Raw genomic sequence first — 14289 nt, 5'->3', positions numbered from 1 at the left:
CAACTGTAATGGAGGTGAACCATGGTATAGATATTTTATACTAGTAAATGTTTTATATAAGTATATTTGACTTCACAGTACATTTTTAACTTTACATTTAAATATGTCAGTCTGAAATTTTGTTCATAACATTTTGAGCAAATGAAAAAAGGGTATTTGTAGTGGCTATTTCATTTGCACATCTCCTGTATATAACATATATGCTTAATAATGTCTATTTCTGTGATCTAGATTTGAGTTATTGGGTTCTGTGATGTTGAGCAAGTTGTTATTCTTCTCTGGGCCTCCTTTATTCCTATTCCTGTTCTTTTATTTGTAAAATACCAAGTTGGAATAGAATCAGTCTTATCTAAGGTTCTCTTTTAGCTCTAACATTTTTACCTCTATAAATCTACTGAGGTTGTCTTATACCTTCTCTAGGGTCAGAGGATATGACCATTTTGACTTGAGATACCATTTTTGATAGTAGCTATCAAAGGTGGTACTTTCTTCATACTTTCTACTAAGTTAGCTAATAAAAATGTTGATGTCACCAACATAAAAATTAGGACAAAGTTTGGCTTTAACCACCATTCTAAATGAGGCCTCAACATTGCTAGTGAAGTCATAAGCTCAATTCATGCAGAAAACACCCTGAAAATATCTGAAAAACAATGTACTCCCATGAAATATGACACTAGTTTCTTTTAGCAGCAGGGATTGACTACTGTGATTTATACATACTCTTTCTTGAGAACATAGCTGAGAGAAGACTGTTTTGGAGCATGGCTCCTTGTGTGACTACCCTGTTCTCTGACAAATTGGTAAGTTAATTGCTAGAACAGTTATATGAGAAATATATACACTTGTGAGAAAGACATGTGGTTTTTCTTTTCATGAACTAGAGCTATATATATTGTTTTTTTGGTAACATCAGTACAAATTAGTAATGTAGTCAATGTTTTATTATTCAAAGTTACTTTGACAATTGGGTAAGTTAGATGAACTCCTACTGGTGTTGACGTTTAAAAGAATAAGATGACACCTAACTAACTCTTTGTTTTCTGGGGACACATACTGAATTTAATCTCCAGAATTCAGACCTATTAGGACTGTTTCAGGTCATTTATTAGAGTCTAAATTGGAAAAACCTTTGTGCTAATGCTGGTGAAAACCATTCTTGCTTATAGCATGTTATCTTGTGGTGGTTATCAGGTCTAAAACAATGACCTTTATGGTCATCATTATGGACTTCACTTTTAAACTTGAACCTTTGTAATCTGATGAGGCACTCAAGCTGTGGAAAGTAAATTTTGGATGTATATTGCTTCATAATAGCAGAACTTGGATCATGTGCACTGTTTCATGAGTTCACTAGGGTTGTTATTTTATATATCTAACAAATTTACACATGCAGTTTCATTGCTCCCAATGAATATTAAAACTGCAACCTGAATTAGGTTATCTAGACCTAAAATTGAGTTCTCTTCTGAAAGCGATTAAATTGAAGATGCTCATTTTTCAGATTCTAACACCTCAGCAAAATGTCATTTTTCTAATAGAAAATGTTTCAAATCCAGACTTGTATCTTAGAAATTCTTTGATAGCAATGATGATTAAAACTATAAACAGTAGATAGGACCCTATAAATATACCAGCTAATGATTTTTTTTTCTTTTCAGTGTATAAGATGTAGTGACTATTGGTTAGAGTGTAGTAGAAGTTTTTAAAAAACAGTACACATCCTAAATACTAACTTTGATAGTATCAAATATCAAAATGTAATAAGTTAACTGAAACACACAAACACAGGAAAGGAATTCACCTAACTTATTAGATATGCCATATACTATGGGGTAAATATCTCATTGGCACACATTACGAAACTGACACATCTTTAAGAAACAAAACTCAACAGCCCCCACAGTAAGAAGTTGTAGTGTTTCAAAACAAAACAAAAGGCCAGTTATACCTAGAAACCACGAGCTGACAATTCTTTGGAGTCTGTTCGGCCTCCCTCTTATGCTGTTCATTGAACCAGCATGGGCAGCGTGTAGCACTGAAGGGCAACAAAGATAGGCAGGTTGGTTTGCCTTATCTGATAGCTGGTGGGGACTGCTGGCCACATCCCTCCACCCTGTGGGGACATGGTGTGAGATCCTGAGGAAGGTCAGGAATCTGTGGCAGCAACAATAGCACAGTGGCACCTGGAGCTTCAAGGAAGCAAAGGTAAGAAAAGCAAAGCAAAAGGGTTAAGCACCCAACTGCACCTCTGCTGATTAGGGGCAACACCCCTTCAGTTGGTTGTGAGATGGACTTAGTGTTTATAGGTATAAAAAGGCAAATAATATAATAGTAAAACAAGAACAAAAATATGGAGGATGTGGCTATAAAAGACAGTGAAAATAATAGGAGTTTCACTCCTTCCTAGCGGGGGCAGTGAGAGAATCATATTCTATGTCACTTCTGAGAGCAAGGATATTATAAATTTTCTGTTGAGTTCCAGAACAGGTGATAGGGGCTTGACTTAGAGCCGAGTAGTAACTTGTTCTTCCTGTCCATCACCCCATTTGTGCATGAGCAAGTCACAAGCCTCTCCCCAAGTTTCAAATACATCCTCTGAGGAGTCTAAGAGTTTAGAATTTGAGGAGCAGATGCTGGATGCACAGTGAAGAGAGCTGGAACAGGTTAAAGGGCATTCACTGCTCTGAGCAGCGCCCCGGACTTCTCCTAATTCTACCTCACTGAGGTTAATTTCACTTTGAGAACAGGCCTCTGCTTTCCCTTTCTCCATCTGAGAATATCTGATGTCCTGCCACATATAGTGCTGCTGAACGATTCCATCAGAAATGGTGTACATTGGTTCTGAACTGGGTTCAGACATATGACCATTAAACTTGGAGAATAGGAGACCCAATTTCTTGAGAGAAGGGCCCATGAAGGAGCGTTTGCTTGATGACTCGGCTTTTGACTTTCCTTGGGCACCACTGGCTCTTGGCATGGTTCTGATGAGAGGTGGCCCATGGCATGCCTTTTTCTTACAGCCTAAATTGAAAGAAACACTCTTGGATTTGGCCCGAGCCCCACCACTGCCATCATTGGTATCATCCCTCTGAGAGAGTTCAGTGCTGCTAGTGGAAAGGCTTCTCCTTGGCTGTTTTCTATTTCCTAAGAGGTCAAGCACTTCGTATCGAAAGCTGGAGATGTCCTGCTTTAGTTCCTGGGGAAAGAGAGGAGGCACATTATGTCAAGAAGCTTGGTTTTTAATTCAAAGTGGGCACATTCCCCTTTGGAACGTAGCAGGGTTTTCCTAGTAGCAAATCACCAAGTCTGCAAACTATCAGAAAAGTCTCCCATTATCCAAGCACAAGAAAAAAAAAATGTTAATAATTCTGCAGGCAGGGTTGGCCACTGCAAAAATTGTGCAGTGGGTAAAGTTGATTTCAGAACCACCTCAGCAGGGCACATCAACAGACTAATTCCTGCTAAAGTGTTAACTGACAATGAAAGTATTAGATTAGGGCGCTGGCTTTCACAAGTATCTGCATATAAAAGGACTACTGAAGAAGAAAAAGCTTTCAGGACTCTAAGGAATGAAACTAGAGCAGTGGAATGTCAGAGATGAGACTGCTCTCTGGGGACAGAACTGTTCCTTTAAGTCTCTATGAACTGTCCTCTATCTTACTGGCTACTTAGATACTAGGTTGTTCCTTTGAAAGCCTTTTTTTAAAGCTTAATCTGATCATGTCATTCCCTTGCTTAAAACTAGTAATTTAGGACAAAGTTAAGCACCATGCCATGGATTAAAGTTTTTTTAAGGTCTAGTACCTATTGATTCTTTCTAGTTTCATCTCTCTCCTTCCCCTATTTCTCGGGCTGTCTACTGTCCACCCATACAGGCATATTCTCCCTTGTGCTGTCCTCTCTGTCTGGAACACCCTTCTCACCAACTCTTTCTTCATCTGGCTCCTCTGAACCTCAGCTTAAGCACCGGTTCTGCTGGAAAGACTGTTCTGGCCCTCCAAGTCCAAGTTGTGTTCCTTCTCTCTGTTTTCATAGTGCCTATATTTACCCTGTCAGAATACTCAATCATTTATCACTCTGCATTACTGCTTGTCACTCCACGATACTAGAGACTGTTTAGATCTTACTTACTACTGTATGCTAGCACTTAGCAGAGTTCTTGGCACTCCATAGGTGCCGAGTTCAGGCTCTCCATAGGTGAATTATGTCTGTGGATTACGATAATGGCCTTCCTATATACCTTAGAAAAGAAATGTGTTCTAGGAAAGGGTATCTCAACCTCTGCACTATTGAGATGTTGGGCTGGATAATTCTTTGATATAGGAAGCTATCCTCTTCATTAGCAGAGGTTTAGTAGCAACCTTGCCTTTATTCATTAGATACTAATGTAGTGACCAAAGATGTCTCCTGACATTCCTACATGGCCTGGGAATCAAAATTGCCCCCAAGTGAGACCCACTGTTTTAGGCATATGCCAAGAGTAACAGAATTGTATTGTTTATTGGTAGTGTTTCTTAAGACCTTAAATCTAAGAACAGATTTTTTTTTTTTGGTCTTACATCTTTTAGGTAAATAAGTACTTTAAATCTCCAAAAAGCTTACCTTTTCTGTCTTGCCCCTCACCATACATCCTTGCCACATCATTTGCAGGGGTGGGGAAACTTTTTTCTGCCAGGGGCCATGTGGGTATTTATAACATCATTCGTGGGCCATACAAAATGATCAACTTAAAAATTAGCCTGCTATACATGTATTGAATTTTGAGTCCTGTCTGCAGTTGCCCCGGCAGGGCCACGCCAAATGGTTTTGTGGGCCTTATTGGCCTGTGGGCTGGATGTTCCCTACCCCTGAAAAACACCCAGAATATTAAAAGACTGCATGGAGCACACTTATTTGATTCATAAAACTGATTGTGATTTGATAAACATTGGTAAAATTTCTCCATCTACTGGGTGACAAGCAGTTTCAAAAAAGAAAATAAGTATTAGAACTGATTGTATGCGGGTATAGCTGTGTTATCGGCAGGTGAAATTTTATCACAAGTAACCCCAAACACTTTGAAGATTAAATGATGCTTAAGAAATAAAAAATGAGAGACCACTTAGTGATTAAATTACCTTGAAATTTTCTTCTGTTAGTCCTTCATTTGTTTTGGAATTTCTTATCATTGCAGCCACATATCTTTTAACTAAATTCCTGATAACTTCCTGGAATTAAAAAAAAAAAAAAACAGGAAGAAGCATTCAGTTTCCTTCTTAGGCTCTTAGTGAAATGAGCAATGAACACAGGAAATAAAACATGCTTAGATCATCTTTGCAACAAAATCCTTACAGGATCCAGCCTTTTTCTGCCCCCAAAATGGATTAAGTCCATTGACTAAACAAATTATTATGTCTCTGAATGTGGGAGTAGAGTGAGCCAGTAAAAGCCAATTCACACTAAGTGCAAAATTTCTACCTAAGTATAAAGGAAATATGCATTCACACTTATAGAATAATAACAATGAAATAATGCTTGAATGATCATATTATCTGTTCCTTTCAGGCTGGATTAAACTGTAACACTCCTAGGAAAATGAGTTTTTCCTCCTTTTATAAAGTTCAGAGTCTCTAAGTGCTAATTTCAATATGCACTAATAATATACTCAGGGTATTTTTTTTTTTTCAGAATCAACCTATACTTCTTTACAGGAATTGTCTCTTGATTTGACCTCAGGGCAATAACACACATATGGTCTCTATGATTTGTATTAGTGATGATGATGATGTTGATAGCTGTCACTTACTGCACTAGGTTAGGCACTGTGCTGGGCAATGCCCCACACCACACACACGCACACACACACTCATCACTCAATTTCCAAGACCCTGTAAGAAGTTTTATCATAATTCCCCTTTAACAGATGAGGATTCTGAGACTCAGTGAGGTTAACAGGTGTGTCCAAAGTCACACTATTAGTAAATGCAAAAACTGGAATCCACTTTCATTTCAATCTGATTTCAAGGCCTATAGTAACAATAGCTAATGCTGTATATATTATATCTGTTACTCTGATCTTAAAGAAGTCACTGAGAGGCAGATGTTGTGGTGCAGTTGGTTAAGCCAGTGTGTACAAAACTGGCATCCCATGTCAGAGCACCAGTTCAAGTCCCAGATGCTCTGCTTCTGACCTAGTTCCCTGCTAATGCACCTGGGAGAGCAGTGGAAGATGGTTCAAGTACTTGTCACCCTGCCACTCATGTGGGAGACTAGGATAGAGCTCCTGGCTCCCAGCTTGGCCTGGCCCAGATCTGGATGTTGGGGGCATTTGGGGAATGAACCAGAGGATTGAAGATCCTCTCTCTCTCTCTCTCTCTCTCTCTGTGTGTGTGTGTGTGTGTCTGCCTTTCAAATAAATACACAAATAAATCTTTTAAAAAAAGTAACTGAGATGTCCTTGAAACAATTTTTATAAGGACTTTGAAGCAGGAAATGAAGACAGTGAATTTTTCTTAAGACTCATTATGAAAATAATAGTGGTTAGAGGCAGGAATAGTAAGAGAAGAGTTCTTACCAAATACTGTATTTTCTGTTTCTCTTAATTATGTCCTAAGAGAGAGTTAGGAGAAGTGACCTGTAGAATAAGGATGAATTTACTTCAAGCCTGCTTTTTTCTACTTTGGGCTTCTTTTAATCAGAAAGGTGAGAGATGATTGTCTCTTACTTGGGATTTGCAAGGATCATTCTCAAAAGATGTTTCTGGTATTTGGGTGCTTGGTTGTTTTCTGTCTGGTGGGGAGAGTACCCAAATGTTCCCTTGGTTTATTACATTTTTAGCATGCTGAAATGCTTATTTAATTCTGTAATTAAAGTCATGTTGTAATTTAAGAAGAGTTGTGTTCCTAACATTCAGATAAGCTTTTAATTCATTGATGTTACTTTCCTTTTGTTATGTATTCCTGATGCATTGTATAGTATCATTACTCTATGCACTTTTTTTTTTGACAGAGACAGAGAGAAAGGCCTTCCTTTTCCATTGGTTCACCCTCTAAATGGTCGCTACAGCCAGCGCGCTGCGCTGATCTGAAGCCAGGAGCCAGGTGCTTCTCCTGGTCTCCCATGCGGGTGCAGGGCCCAAGCACTTGGGCCATCCTCCATTGCCTTCCCGGGCCATAGCAGAGAGCTGGCCTGGAAGAGGGGCAACCGGGACAGAATCCGGCACCCCGACCGGGACTAGAACCTGGGGTGCCGGCGCCGCAGGCGGAGGATTAGCCTAGTGAGCTGTGGCGCCGGCTGCACTTTTTCTTCATAGTAGATTTTACCCTTGTATCACCTAATTTTAATAGCTATAATGATTTGTTAAATATCTTCTTATTCCTGCTAAATAATAAAAGAATAACAGAAAGACTGGGTCTTGTTCACAGTGATTTCTGTTGTACCCAGCTTAACGTCTGATAAACAGTAGGTATTAAAGTATTTGTTAACTGAGTGACCAATAACATTCTATTTTACTTAATCTCAAAAATATAGGTTTGGAGTAGGGTTTTGGCCTTATAGTTAAGACACCCACATCTGATATTGGAGTACCTGGGTTTGATTCCTGGCTCTGGTTCCTGATTACAATTTCTTCCAGTGCAGACCTTGGGAGGCAGTTGTGGGTTCCTGCCACTCAAGTGGGAGACCCAACTTGTGTTCCTGGCTCCTGACTTTGGCCCAGCCCTGGCTTTGCAGGCATTTGGGGTGTGAACCAATGGATGCAATCTCTCCCAGTGTCTCTTTCTGTTCCTCTACCTCTCAAAATTTTAAAAAAACTTTCTAAGTCATGGATGCTGTTGAATACACTGAGACATTGTTCAAAGACAATGAACAGGATGATAAACCAGGTGAATCCACTGTAAAGTGATACTTCAGCCTTTGATGAAATAACAGTCTCTCCAAGCCTCCTACTCCAGTCAAATGGAACATATCCAGAAAGCCAGCATGGAATTTGTTTCTACTTCACCAAACTGGCCAAAAACCATTGTCTTTAGTTCCAGTTAGGAAGCTTTACCTGATAATGCTGATTTTGTATCAGACTGTCAGCATGGCGTTCCTGGAATTGAAAATGGGAAGACAGGTTACATAAGCAATCAGCCCCGCCCTACCCACCCATCCGGATATATTTCTAAACATTAAGATTAGAGAATAACACAGGAGCTCCTTCTTGACAAACCCCCAAAGCATGTGTAGACTGGAGTGATTTTGACATTTAAGATACGGAATGTCATAAAGGAAGGAAGGGAAGAAACAAATTTGTCTAAAGGGAAACAATTTGAAAAAGGCTTACTGTGAAACTTCTCAAGTTGTGCCTTCTCCGTCTACCATCAGGGTCTCTTTTGGGGCAGAAAGTGTTGTTGAACCAGTTGCCAAGGTATAGAAATGACTTGGGGCTGGGGATGATGTTGAAAGGAGGTGGCAAGGTACCACCTTCATCAAAGTAACTCATCCAGAGCTTTGTCCTTGCAAATTTCCACTCAATATCAGCATGATCCTATGGAAGACAGAAGTTTAAAGATTTGGAATGCCTCATTCTAACCTTTCTTTTTGCTTCTGTAGAGGACACTCTGTCAGTAGCTATATCCTCAAGTTACACATAACTGATGATCCTGTAATCCCACTTTTAATAAGGTATATACCTTATCAATATACTTGCAAAAAGATATATGCATAGACTGTTCACTCTAGCACAGCTAGTAATAGAAAAACAACTAACACAACCTAAACATCCAATAGTGGGAGACTAGTTAAATAGATAATATCGTATCTAAAAATAGCATACAATATAATAATTAAAAGCAAAGAAGCTCTATAGATATTTTATAAGTACATATATGTGTCTAGATATGTCTATATGCATCTAAGACCTTTAGGTGAAAAAAAAAGCAATGTAAAGCAGAGCATATGCTGTATACATGAACCCACTTCTATAACTGTAAACCCTTTGTATCACATGCTTGCAGGTTCTAGACAGGTACATACTAAACTGATCATAGTAGTATTTTTAAGGAGTGGAACTGGAGTGGCGCTATGGTTTAGATGTGGTTTATTCCCCAAGGGTTTATGTGTTGGAAGCGTGATCCTCAGGTTGTGGTGTTAAGGTGCTGAGACCTTTACGAGGTGAGGCCTAATGGGAAGTTCTTAGGTAACCGAGGGCACTGTTATCAGAAGAAATTAATGTAGTTCTTGCAAGCCAACCCCCACTCTGGCTTCCTTTCTGGCCATGTGTCTCTCCCTCTCATGTACATTCCCCTTTCATGATGCTATCTGCCATGAGGTCCTCAGCTAAGTCCATGCCAGAGTCATGCTCTTTTTTTTAAGGATTTATTTATTTGAAAGGCAGAGTTACAGAGAGGCAGAGGAGAGGTAGAGAGAGAGAGAGAAGTAGAGAGAGAGAGAGAGAGAGAGAATCTTCCATCCACTGGCTCACTCCCCAAATGTCCACAGTCCACAACAGTTAGGTCTGCGCTAGGCCAAAGCTAGGAGCCTGGAACTCTATTCTGGTCTCCTGTATGGGTGGCAGGGGACTTCAAGTACTTGAGCTATCTGCTGCTGCTTTCCCAGGTGCATTAGCAGGAATCTCGATCGGGATGGAGCAACCAGGACTTGAAACAGCACTCTGATGTAGGATGCTAACATTGGAAGTCGTGGCTTAACCTGCTGCACCATAAAACCAGCTCCAGTGTTGAATTTCTTATATTCTGAAGTATTTGGAGTAAAATGTTATAATATTGCCAACTCACTTTCAATTATTAAAAAATAGGGGGGCTGCCATTGTGGTGTGGTTGGTTAAGCTGCTGCCTGTGACATTGGGATACCATATAAACACTGATTCTAGCCCTGGCTGCTCCATCCTGATCTAGTTTACTGCTAATGCACATGGGAAAGCGGCATAAGATATCCTGAGTGCTTAAGCGCCTGCCAAATGGAGTTCCAGCCTCCTAGCTTTGGCCTGGTCCAGACCCTGAAATTGCAGCCACTGGGAGAATGAACATTTGGATGGAAGATCGCTCTTTCTCTCTTTCTAACTGAGCCTTTATATTTAAAAAATAAATCTTAAAGAAATAACGTCCTTGAGCCCCCAACATTTTCATAAGACAGTGCAAGCTTTGTTTAGAGGCCACATAACTTATGATTTATACCCATCAGCTTTTTAAATAAAGATTTAATTTTTTTGAAAGTCAGAGTTGGGCGGGGGGAGACACACAGAGTTGGAACTCCCATCTGCTGGGTCACTCTCCAGATGGCCACACAGCAAGTGATGGGTTAGGCCAAAGCCAGGAGCCAGGAGCTTTATCTGGGTCGCCCATGTGTGTGGCAGGGTCCCATATACTTGGAACATCTGCTGTTGCTTTTCCCAAGCCATTAGCAGGGAAGTGGATCAGAAGTGGAGCAACTAGGACATGAACTGGTTCCCATATGGGATGCCAGTATCACAGGTGATAAATTTACCCACTATGCTACAGTGCCGGCCCCTACCCATCAACTTTTTTTTTGACAGGCAGAGTTAGACAGTGAGAGAGAGATACAGAGAGAAAGGTCTTCTCTCTCCTGGTTCACCCCCTAAATGGCTACTATAGCCAGCGCACTGCGCCAATCTGAAGCCAGGAGCCAGGTGCTTCCTCCTGGTCTCCCATGCGGGTACAGGGCCAAAGCACTTGGGCCATCCTCCACTGCCTTCCCGGGCTACAGCAGAGAGCTGGACTGGAAGAGGAGCAATGGGGACAAAACCGGCACCCCAACTGGGACTAGAACCCAGGGTGCCAGTGCCATAGGCAGAGGATTAGCCAAGTGAGCCATGGTGCCGGCCCCTGATAGGTTTGCATTATTTCATACCAATAAGTTTGTGGTTGTTTGTCAGAACAGCAATTGAAAACTAGTACAGATATGTGTGAAAGAACAGGGATCATCTTTTGGAGGCTGAAACAATATTGTTATTGGCTACTAAATTTGGTCGAAGATTTCTTGGGGCTGGTGCTTTGGCATAGCTGGTAAAACCACTGCCTGTAGTGCTGTCATCCCACATGGGTGCCAGTTCAAGTCCAGGCTGCTGCACTTCTGATCCAGCTCTCTGCTGTGGGCTGGGAAAGCAGAAGATGGCCCAAGTCCTTGGGCCCCTGCACCCACATGGAAGACCAGAAAGAAGCTCCTGGCTCCTGACTTTGAATCAGCATAGCTCCGGCCATTGCGGCCATGTAGGGAGTGAACCAGAGGATGGAAGACCTCTCTCTCTCTCTCTCTCTCTCTCTCTCTCTCCCTGCCTCTGCCTCTCTGTAACTCTGATTTACAAATAAATAATTTTTAAAAAAGGAATACAACCTAATTCAGTTATATTTTGGTTGTCTAATTTCCAAAGGAAATAGAATCTGTCTGCATAGATCACTGTTTTTTTTTCTGGAACAATTGTTACAGATACTCTGGGAAAAAAAAGGAGTTCTGAGAAAGAGAAACAATATAGACCCTTCTATCAAAAGCTTACAGTGTAAGGACAAAAATGGAAATCTCTTTCTTTATCATTTCATGAGATTTTGAAAGGGCTATCTAGGTCTTACAATGTGGGCTCAGAGTGGTTTCTGGGTGAATATCCACTCTGTCACCGAATCCTAGAATTTGCCCCTTTAGCCTTTCAGATGTCCCACAAAGGCTTTCATTTTGCTCTCCAAGGAAGCAATGCTTAGCTACCATATTAAATAATTTGTAGATTGAGTGCAAGAGTGACGATTTTTAAGTCTGATTCTATGAAGTTAATGGAATCAATGGATCTATTAAAATTGTGTGTAAAATGTTGACTGTAATACATTTTTCTCGGTGTTCAGTGTTTATTATATTCTCAGAGGAATCTGCACTCAGCAAAATGATAAATAACCTCCAAAGTAGAGGATTCTGTTGCCTTCTGAGATTCCCATTGCCTGTTCATGAACAAAAGATACTAACCAGTTGTTAATGGATTGATTGGAGATACCTCTCTCTTGTTCAGGGGGACTAAAAGCAGTAAGTTCAAAATTGAAAGCTAGCTCCTATATTGAAATTAGCTTCTTAGACCCAATGCTAGATTTCATTTAGTGAGTTAATAAACATATAGCTGACCTTATTATGAGTTTAACTGAAGAAATATTTTGGTGACTGTTTTTCAATAAGTTTTTTCTTTCATCATTCTGGTGAAGCCCAGGCTATGGAGGGGATTTGGGGAGTGAACAAGTGGATGGAAGATCTCTCTCTCTCTCTCCTCTCTCTCTCTCTTAAATATATAAATCATAAAAAACTGGATGTTTTGACTATGGTAGGATAATTTATAATGGGAATGCAAGAACAATGACATTTTTCTTTTAATGACCTGTCTTCTCCATTGTCAAAGTATGCATCATTCCAAAAGGGGAATTCTGTGAGAGCAAAGCAAAAAATGATAGTGCTAGATGAAATACTGAATTCTATATCACATTATTTCATCCTTGTGACAAAAACAAAGCATGCCTGCATGCTTTATTGATCTATCTTTCCATCCTTGTGTTAAGATTTACAAGTGAGATGGTCATCACAGAGATAAGTACTGACATATTTATTGAGTTGGAAAATGAAGTCATCCTTTTTGAGATAAGAAATAAATCTGATTTAGATCTCCAAGCAAGATGGCAGAATAGGAAGGGAAGCACACTGATAGTCCAAGAAGAGACAGTTTAATAAAAGTGGAGATACTGCAGGTTCAAGGAAGAGTTGGGGAAGAAACAGCAGAGGAAACTCTTACGGAACTAGTGATTCATGGTGGACCTGCGTGGAAGGCGTGGGAGCCCACGGCTCGGGACAGCAGCCACGGAATCTATGCACCAGCGCTGGAACATGAGGTGAGTCGAAACCTCAGTAGCCCAAGACACTGGCGGGAAAGCAGAAGGAGGAGCCTAGAGGGAACGAGGCTTGAAGCCCCATGGGGGAAAGTTCACCAGGCTAACTAGAGGAGAGAGAAAAAAAAGAAAAAAAAGGGACCGGTACAGACACGAGTCTCTCTCTCTGCTCACCTCTCAAAGGCGAGCAAGACAAAGATCAGGCACCATTTTGGACATATGTCATAAGCAGGGCAACCTCAGGTCTGCACCCACTCTCAGCCAAGCAGAAAAACCTGACTCTGGGGGCAGGGGCTGAAATAACAGGAGGTTAGGACCTAGTGAATGTGTGAAGCTAATGAACTGGGACTGTGAAAAAAGAGACTGTGGGTGAGAGAACTCACGGAGTTCACATGAGTACTCTTCAGAGATGCTACAATTCGGTAAACTTGGCAACCCCGTGGGAGACTGCAGGGGAATTTCAGCCCAAACTGAGGGCAGCACAGATTCCCTGTGTGGTCCTTGGGAAAGAGTAGACCAATGTTGTACCCAAAGGAGCTAGATATCGGAAGCTGACTACCTTCAATTCCACTCAGCTGTGCGGAATTACTTCCCTTCTGAATCGAGAGAGAGAGAGCGAGCGAGCGAGCAAGCAACCTGGGTGAGTCACCTTTGCAACACCCTTAACCCTGAAGAACCAAACAGAGCTCTGTGGCCACACCCAACTTAAGCCTCTAAAGCTCCATCAAAAGCAGTCCACTTAATCTAGACTCATAGTATAGCAAGAAAAAAACACCACAGCGAGGGAAGAAGAATCCAAAGAATATCTCCACAATGCCAAGCAACAAACGCAGAAACAGAGGAAACAAGAACAAGGAAGACATTATGACGCCCCCAAATGAACAAGACACCCCAAGCCAAGATTATGAAGATGATGAGATAGAAGAAATGCAAGATACAGATTTCAAAAAATTTATGATAAGAATATTTAGAAGTTTTTAAAAACAAATTCTTGAACTACAGAAATCCTTACTGGACAGGATAGAAAATCTCTCGTGAAAATGAAATCTTAAGGAGGAATCAAAATGAAATGCAGAAACTAATAGAACAGGAAAGTGTGATAGTGAAGAGAAATCAAAATGAAATGAAGAACTCAGTAGATCAAATGACAAACACATTAGAGAGCCTTAAAAACAGAGTCAGTGAGGCAGAAGAGAGAATATCGGATTTAGAGCACAGGAAAGTATACAGTCAAACCAAAGAAAAGAAGAGGAAATTAGAAATCTAAAAAATATTGTCGGGAATCTACAGGATGCTATTTAAAATCCCAACATTCGGGTTCTAGGAGTTCCTGAATGCAGAAGAGAGAGAAAGGATTAGAAGGCATTTTTAGTGAGATACTAGCAGAGAACTTCCCAGGATTGGAGAAGGACAGAGACATCCTAGTACAGGAAGC

General features: G+C 40.7%; 1 protein-coding gene across 1 annotated transcript in view; it reads right to left on the bottom strand.

The window, feature by feature from the left end:
- Positions 1–1658: 1658 nt before the first annotated feature.
- The window catches only part of TRPC5 (transient receptor potential cation channel subfamily C member 5), a 324899-nt gene continuing 312268 nt past the window's right edge, over positions 1659–14289 (bottom strand). The window contains 4 exon segments of the mRNA NM_001082779.1: positions 1659–3199; positions 5121–5210; positions 8033–8074; positions 8309–8512. Of these exon segments, the coding sequence (NP_001076248.1) occupies positions 2507–3199; positions 5121–5210; positions 8033–8074; positions 8309–8512 (1029 nt within the window). The 3' untranslated portion in view covers positions 1659–2506.

The sequence above is a fragment of the Oryctolagus cuniculus genome, chromosome X (genome assembly GCF_964237555.1).
Source record: "Oryctolagus cuniculus chromosome X, mOryCun1.1, whole genome shotgun sequence".
Taxonomy (NCBI): domain Eukaryota; kingdom Metazoa; phylum Chordata; class Mammalia; order Lagomorpha; family Leporidae; genus Oryctolagus; species Oryctolagus cuniculus.
Note: the sequence above shows the minus strand (reverse complement) of the source record. Positions and strands in the feature narration are given on the sequence as shown.